Source organism: Mchenga conophoros, linkage group LG3 (genome assembly GCF_057382185.1).
Source record: "Mchenga conophoros isolate Kocher_MC1m ecotype Shallow Benthic linkage group LG3, M_conophoros_male_GT1.1, whole genome shotgun sequence".
Lineage (NCBI taxonomy): Eukaryota > Metazoa > Chordata > Actinopteri > Cichliformes > Cichlidae > Mchenga > Mchenga conophoros.
This window is the reverse complement of record NC_140528.1, coordinates 46,845,137-46,853,747: the sequence shown is the minus strand read 5'-3', so window position 1 is coordinate 46,853,747 and position 8,611 is coordinate 46,845,137. Positions and strand designations below refer to the sequence as shown.

Genomic DNA, 8,611 nt, shown 5'->3' with positions numbered 1-8,611 from the left:
AATATACACACACATGGATAACCTTCAGCTGGAGCACATTCTACATCGCGCCTTGGGAGACGTTTTCTGCGGGGTTTGGGCCTCGGACCAGCTGGCCTTTTTGAGGCGCGACTTTAAACCCCCCGCCTACTTTATAGTAAACACTCACCCCTCGCACTTGAGGGGAGAACACTGGCTGGCTCTGACTCTGGAAAAGGACGGCTCCTCCACTTTTTTTGACTCTTACGGATTCCCTCCCGACTTTGCTCACTATCCCTCGGTCATCTCAGAGTTTCTGGAAGGCCGCTCTGACAAAATACTCTATCACGATCGTCAACTTCAGCACCCTATGTCTGTCGTTTGCGGGCAACATTGCATTTTTTATCTATGTCACAAGGCTCAGGGGTTATCCGTCGGTAAAATACTTTCTCTGTACTATAACGATGTGTTTAAAAATGATGACATGGTGTCTGACTTTCTGAAAGGACGCTGCCCCGCTCGCTCTCGCAGAGGTCATCACGGGGCGTGCTCCTTACAAAAGTTTAAAGATGTGTGTATCAAATAAAGAAACGTAAACAAAAAAAAAAGATTGTTGCAGCGTTTTTTTTTATTTCATTTGTAAACAAAAAAAAAAAAAAAAAACATTGATTTTACATAGAGGTCCAGGTCGGGGAAAGCGTTATTTTGACCCGAGAAGGTTTTCTCCCCCTTCGCGCAGGTGTCTGTCCTCCCTCCTCCTCCTCCACAGATTTAAGACGCGCATACTGATCGCGAGCTATACGGTTATGTATTGAGGATGAGGGTATGTTTGTTTCGACCAAAGTAGTTAAAAACGCGTTCCATCCTCTCGGTCGCGTTTGGTTTTTACTTTTAAAAGAGAGGGAGAGGTTTTTAAATAGATCGATCATGTGCGAACCCCGCACCGCATCCCCCTTGTAAACAAATTCACCCCTCTTTGTCCATCCTCCTCCACCCTCAGGTAATTTCTGCATAATGTAGCGGGCGTTTTTGCGATCTCGAGGGGGTAAGGATTTTAATACTTCTTCCATCATTTCATCATCCTCCTCTCTGGGCCGCTGCACTTGTTGCTGCACCTGCTGCTGCACCTGCTGCTGTTGCACCTGCTGCTGTTGCACCTGCTGCTGTTGCACCTGCTGCTGCGCCTCCTCTGGCGGGAGCTGGAAAGTCACCCTACTCTCCTCGTCCCGGTCCTGTTTAGAGAGTGTGAGATATCTCCGCAGCAGAGACTCGTATCTTTTGATTTTTTCATACGAATTTAGCCGCGGATCCTCCAGTATGGCTTTCATCTTTTCGTCCAAATCGTCTTTGGCAGTTTCTCTGACGGTAGGCTCGGTGGGTCGGGTCAGTTTTTTCAACTCGTGAGAGGGAACGAGAATCATTTTTTTAAACATCTCAGCGTTTTTGAAATATTCCTCCCAGCAGGTTCCCTAGAATGGGTACGGCTGCGGACAGCAGAGGGAAAAGAAACCCGCCCGTTTGTTTCTTTAAAACTTGACGCTTACGGTTTAAACTCGTTTTCTTGTCGGCCAGCAGCCTGATGATCTTTTTCTGGCGTTTCAGTTTTTGGTATTGAGGAGCGGAAAGAGGTATGTTTCCCTTTAAAAGATTTAAAGCTATCTCGCACAGCGCCTGGAGGAAATCCGGGGAGCTGTGAGCGAGAATGTCTTTGCGTTTCTGCGGCGACGCGTGGTACAGAGCTTGCAGTAAGACTGCGTTTCTTTTTATACGCTGAGACATGGCTACTTGGGTTTAGGCAGGTAAATGACGGGGTACTGCCCCGGAAGCAGACCGGCGCGCACTCTGTAGCGTTCTGGGCACGAAGGAGTGAGATCGAGGATTAAATACCCGTGGGGCTCCTCGGTGGCGTCTTTGAAACTGTCTGAGAAAAATGTTTTTTGCGAAGGGAAAATCTGACGGGCCAAAATCTCAATCTGCAGCTTGTCTCTGGGGTTTTTAAACAACACCATATAATTGGAGTTTAAGCTGATGGTGCGGCTGTATTTACCTTGATGGAAAACGTTCTGGGTTAGCATCATAACCGAGACGTTTTTATGGTGGCGGTATTGAGTGAAAATTTTAACCACTTCCTGGTGATCCGAGGCCTGAAAGATGACGTCATCCAGCACCACCAGAACGTCTCGGAAATCTTCAAAAGAATCAGGCAGCCCTTCGATAAATTTAATGTTTTTATTGGTCTTTGAAAGCTCCTCATACATGGGTTGAAAAGAAGTATAAATCCACACAATATTCGCGGGCACAGTATCCATGACGCGTTCACAGTTTTCCAAAACACACTTTACAAAATGAGTTTTCCCACACCCGCTAGGACCCACAACTAGACAGGAAAAAGGCACTTTCAGTCTGTGATCAAAATCAGTTTCCTCCATTCTTTTTTAGAAGAAAACTAAAACACTAGTACCCGAAAGGCAGAGTTGTACCGTCTGGAAAGAGACGTCTCTTGTCGTAAACCACGCGAAACTTTTTCTGAAATGTTCTGTTTTTGAGCACAAAGCCTCTCTTATCCCTCTGAATACCGTTCTGAGGGGTCTGGAGCTCCGCCTCTTTCATACCAGAAAGGTAACTTTCCACCAACCCGCTCATACTGTCGAAATTGACACGTTCGCAACATTCTCTCGTCTGCGTTATTCCTTTCATTTTTACCACCATTTTCTTTTTGTTTCTGGTCCGGTAGGCGTAACTCTTTGGACCCGCGGAGACAAATTCCTGGATGGTGTCCCCGTCTAATTCGTCCGTGAGATCCCCTAGATAGTTACCCAGCTCTAAAGGTTCCTCCCCCTCTTTCACTACGTAGATCAGAGAGTCGGTGTCGGTGTACAGAACGCTGCGCTGCAATTTTTCTAAATACTCGTAGAGTTTTAGGCGGGCGTAGGCTGTAGTGAAAGCGGCGATAAAAACGTTATTGGTAGCGCCGGGAGGTATCACGCACCGCTCGTTATAGCTCCACTGAATTAAAGCCACTTCCTGTTTTTTGGTCTTTAAAAAAGAGACGTGTTTAAAGACGTACTGTCCTGAAAAGACGTAGTTAAAAAACTGACTCGGCTTTCTGACCAGAGCGGTCTGAGTCATGTTGGCTCTCTGAGCAAACTTTCCCCAGAAACTGTTGAGACACAATTTCGAAACTTGTCTTTTGGCCTGATTCACCTCTATTTTTGACGGGTCTAAACGTATGCCCTGATGCCTGTGGTACTCTTCCACGTATTTGTTCCTCTCATCCTCGTCGCGAGCTTCCGGAGGATAACCGGAGGCTTCCTGTTTGCCTTTGAGAAAAGTGTTAATATAGCCGGCGAAAATATCGCTGCTGCTACTATCAAAGTGCCAGACCTCTGTGATTTTAACCACTCTGTAACCTAATTCTAAGGCTTTGTTAAACTCGACGGTGACCCAGACCCCGGTGAGAGCTCTGGCCTCGTCGTCGTGAAGGCATGGACCGCTTTGTTGATTGGTCTCGGCGCAGGTGCGACAGAGGGAGAATATTAATTTACCTCCGGGGGTTTTGTACGGTAGAACGGGGAAATAGAGCCCGCGCGGCGGGTAAACGGTGGCTCTGATCAGCCCGAAATAACTGCGAGGGTCTGCAAAATTCTCTCTGATGATTTGGGGGTGATGCAGAGGGTAAGCGCGCTTGGCGTTGACGTAAGGGTACAGGGATGTGACGTCTACGTAATACACATTTTCTCCTGGCGAGGCGCTGTAACGCAGTCTCAAGGCCGAAGTGCGGCCTCCGTAAAGCCCCGAGCGAGGAGACAGAGGTTCCGGGGCTTCGTAGTTCCGCATAAAATTTATAACCTCCTCGTTCGATTTTTTCATCTCGTTCCATTCGTGCTCCCACAGAGTGACCGTGCGGACTCTGTAAACGTTTCTCAGCTCCCGGAGCCTCGCCTCGGCAGAGGCGTGCAGGTCCCCGTAAGGAGCGCGGGTCAAAGGGCAGATTTCCTCAGGCCTGTAGCATTTTGGACAGCCGTGATAAAAGCATCCCAGAAATTCCCACACCCACTTTTCCCCGTTAATCAGCGCGTATCCGTCGACAAAGTACGGGCCTATTTTTTTCTCCCCGCCGGATGTGAGAGCGTGTTGAACGGGAATTTTCTGAGAGTGAGCTACCCACTCCAGCCACTGAATGGACGCGTGCGAATAGGCTTTGAATCTGCGCCCGTAGTTGTCGGGCGAGGGGATGGCCAGACTGTTTTCGGGTAGGAAATTGGTGAGAAACACTTTCATGCAGGCTGAAGCTATAGTGACGCAGCTGAAAGGGTCTACTTTAGTTTCGCCTATAAACCCGTCTCTGAACTTTACGCACGCCTCTCTCAAGATATTAACGTCGTTTCGGCAGTAATACAGGGATTCTTTTTCAAAGTTAAACACTCCCCGGGAGGCCTCGCAGTGCCAACGCAAGAACTCAGCCCTTTCGGGAGGTGACATGCGCTCCACCCCGTAATCTGAAGGAGGAGGGTACGGACCCGAGTATTTTAAGCGGTCCCGCGAGCTGAATTTGTGAGGAAAAAATCCCTTGGATTTGTCCTCGAAGCCTAAAGCTTTGGGCATAGCGCTGAGACGCATGGTGAGAAAAGAAAGCGAGTCTATGAATTTGAGAAGGAAATCGGATTCTGTGAAACATATAATTTTACTGCCTTGCATGATGAGAGAGGGCGTCATCCCACCCCCCACCAGGTGACTTAGAATTAAATAGCTGTCAAACCCTTTCGCGTTGTGCGCAACGAACGTGGTCTCTCTATATTTTTTCCTTCTGTATCTTTGGAGAAACTTTTCAACACAGTCTACACCGTAAGCGTGCCACTCTTCTCCTTCTAGAGATTTTGTGCACACTAGGTAAGGGACGTGCGCCCCCTCCCTGTCTGGGAAGGTTTCAAAGTCATAAAAGATTATGGAAGCGTTATCAGAGTTTTCATGTTTCAAAGGTTGGATGTAACACAGGTGTTGATCGTCGTCGTCGGGAGGAAGCTCCGCGCGACAGATTTTACATCTGGCGGCTGTGCACCTGTGCATTCCGCGACGGGAGAGGCGCTTGCAGTCCGGACATTTATACAATTGTTGACAAACGCTGAGGTCTGAACCGGAGTGAATTCCAGGTTGTTTGTGTTTTAAATAACACGCACGTGTGCGACATGATCTGTTACAATCCGTACAGATTACAGAGTCCAGAAAGTGAGAGGGGCATGCGGGGTCAAAACAGAGGTTGCAGCGGTTTTGGCAAAAGTGTTCCTCTCTTTTATAATACCCGCGGTGACATTCGTTGCAAATGTACTGGATTCCTAAAAATGTTTTTAGATTTTTTATTCCGTAATAGTGATGGCGGAATAAGAATAAGTACAGCGGGTGACGTGTGTTCGGGTAGTCTGTTTCGATTAATGAAAGAGTTCTGTCCTCGGCCGGGCGGTAAAACACGACGATTTTACGTTTTAGTATTTGTTCGAATTTACCTATGTCGGTGAGAGTTACCTGAGTGCGATCGCTCAACCCCGCTAAACGCTGCAGCTCTCTGCCGCGTTCCAGGGCCTGTTTATCTGTGAAATGAGGTTGAGTGAGGTGAATCAGGTTGATGGCAAAACACAGATTATCGTTTTTGTTTTTTACCACGTACAGACAGCGACGCTTTTTGACTAGAATTTCATCGTCTAACATTTTGTGAATCTTTTTACGCGGGTCATTACTGCCACCGCCTCTAGGATTTCTAATTACTTGCACAACAATTTCTAGGGGAGAGCCTGCGACGATCGCTCCGTTTGATTGTATCAGCCTGGCTAGCAGGTCCTCAAAAACCGGTACAATGTTTTCAGCGCTTTCGTCGTCGACGTTAAAAACAGAGTGATTTCGCGCGTGCTCGCTGATGATCTCCAGTTGAACCCGGTCGTTACGACTAACTTCCGGTCTGACCCTATCCGCTAGATCTACAAAATTATCCCTGACGTTGAGGTAAAATTGAGCGAGGTCGCTCGCTTCATCCGGAGAGGGAATGTTAAATACTCGCCTTATTTCGAAATTATTAAAATGTTCGCGGCGAGTCACCGCATCGTTCTGTACCCGAGATCCTCCTCCTTGTTGATGCTCAGCAGGCCGGTCCTCCTCCTCCTCCCTGGGCTGCTGATGATGATGCTGCTCCACCTGCACCTGCTGCTGCACCTGCTGCTCCCCCTGCTGCCGGTCGTAGAGCTGAAGAGCATTTTCTATCGGCTGCAGAGGGTCAAAGTTCAGTAGACCGGCAAGCCGCTCGTTTTCAATGTTTTGAAGGAGGATCTGCAATGCGTTTTCTAAAGGTTGTAGAGGGTCGTTTGGTGGTGGTGGGGCTATATTGTTTTCTAACGGTGGGGCTAAATGTTCATCGTTTCTGTTTAATTCTGCCACGGCTTCCAACAAAGCTTCAGGAATGCTGTGTTCTTCCGACATGATTTTCTTTATTTCTTAATTCACAGACTTTTACATGCTTTTACTTTACAGGTCCTTGTGTCTGTATATCGATGCATATGTGCGAACTGTTACGGCGTACATGGAAGCGAGGTTTTCAAGTATTCTCTTCTTATGAAGCATCCGTCGAGCTGTAAGAAAAGACGGACAGAATGTATTTTTTAAACCTTACATTTTTTATAGAGCAGAGAAGTTTAATAGGATCGATTCATCCCCCCGTCAATTACCTCTCAGTCTTCTGAGAGGAGCTCTCACTCTCCTGAGAGGAGGCGATCTGGACGGTTCCTCCTCAGCCTGATTTTCTTCCGCCTGATTTTCTGTATCGGTCTCTGTCGGGGAAAATAAAACAGAAGAGATTTAAGAAAACAATCTCATCCTTCCTATTTTTTTGAGAATGAAAAAAACGTTTTATTTACCTCGCTCCTCCGCCCGATTGTCTGTAGCGGCGGGGGATTGGTTAGGTAAATCCGCAATCTCGGCTGCCGAGAAATAAAACAGAAGAGATTTAAGAAAACAACCTCCTCTTTCCTATTTTTCGAGAATGAAAAAACTTTTTATTTACCTCGCTCCTCCGCGCGATTGTCTGTAGCGGAGGGGGGTTGAATAGGTATATCCGCAATCTCGGCTGCCGAGAAATAAAACAAAAAAGAGAAAGATTTAATAAAAATAAAAAAAATAAAAAACTTTTTAGCTCGCTTTATACCACTCCAAGTCGGGAGGGGCGGTATAGCACACTCGGATTACTCCGCCACATCCTGATATTTATCGAAATGACGGATATTGCATCATATTGTTTACCTTTTGGTTTAAAAGGTATTTTCCTGCAGTTCTCCCGGTATGCGTTGACGAAAATAACGTCGTCGTCTTCTTCTTCTTCTTCTTCTTTTCGCTGCGGCGGGGTCTGTATATTCTCGGTTACCTCTGTCGAGAAATAAAGCAAAACTTTTTAAAAATCTGCTCCGGGTCGAGAGGGGCGGTATAGCACACTCGGATTACTCCGTCACATCCTGTTATTCAACAAAATGGCTGATAATGCATCATATTGTTTACCTTCGATTTTAAAACTTTTTTCTCCGCGGTTCTCCCGGTATGCGGAGACGAAAATAGTGCCGTCTTCTCTTCGACGCGGCGGCAGCGGAGGTTCTGCGGGGGATATGGCTTCTAATTCGCCGTGGAAAACGGCCGGATTTCTGCTGTTACTCACTGCATTATCGATTGTTTCTGTAAGTATCAGAGCATGGTTAAATCAAGTCTATCTAAACTTGTTTAAAAAATGGTATATACTTATTTAAACGTACCGTAGTCCACTTGCGTGAAATCATTGATGTAGAAATCTAAAAGAAAGTAATCAAATTATTGACATCTCTGTTGATATATAATTTAAAGTCGTAAAGAAAAAAACTTACCGGGGTGAGGTATGAACAGATCTGGCGAGATGGCCCTCTGATCGGCGGCGTTGTTTGAACGGAATGCTGACATAATATTCACGGATTCTTCCTCGCGATTGGTAGAACTGTCACAGATAGCGACTCCCCTTCCGCTTCTTCTCTCATTTTATCCTAGTCTAGCGAAGCATCTGTTTTTCGCATCTTTCTCTTGACAATACCGGTAGTTAGAGGGGTTTTTTTTTTTTTTGATTGCCTTCTTGCGAACGCCGTCTGTTTTCCCCCATTCCGCAACGGTAAAATATGGCTTTGAGACGGGTATTTGTTTTACCAAATGGACAATTGCTGTCTGACCTTGTTCTTGCTGTTGACAAAACTCGGCTCATGGTTGACTCGTTCCCACAGAGGGGGTGCTTTAATAAACTTATTCGAATATGAGATTTTTTTTTCCTCGCTAAGACTAGTTTTATGGGGAGATGTAAAAAACAGGGTTACAAGCAATGATAATATCGGATGTTGACTCCTCAGCGTCATCATTTTCTATCTATTGAGAAAACTTATTGTAAAAAGTAATGAAGAAAAAAACTCCTCCTTGCCTCGCGGGGTGTGTGTGTGTGTGTGTGTGTGTGTGTGTGTGTGTGTGTGTGTGTGTGTGGGCCTTCTTGTGAACGCCGTCTGTTTTCTGCAACGGTAAAATACGACTTTGAGACGGATATTTGTTTTACCAAATGGACAATTGCTGTTGACAAAACTCGGCTCATGGTTGACTCTTTCCCACAGAGGGG

The 8,611-nt window shown here is 46.4% G+C and overlaps 1 protein-coding gene across 1 annotated transcript; it reads right to left on the bottom strand.

Moving 5' to 3' along the window:
- Window positions 1-6,468: 6,468 nt before the first annotated feature.
- On the bottom strand, window positions 6,469-7,920 carry LOC146579037 (uncharacterized). Its single transcript, XM_085269468.1, has 8 exons — window positions 7,848-7,920; window positions 7,740-7,775; window positions 7,492-7,662; window positions 7,240-7,362; window positions 7,004-7,066; window positions 6,858-6,920; window positions 6,669-6,770; window positions 6,469-6,572 (listed from the first exon to the last, which is right to left on the bottom strand). Exons 1-8 carry the CDS (start codon window positions 7,918-7,920, stop codon window positions 6,469-6,471), a joined length of 735 nt encoding a protein of 244 aa, XP_085125594.1.
- Window positions 7,921-8,611: the final 691 nt, after the last annotated feature.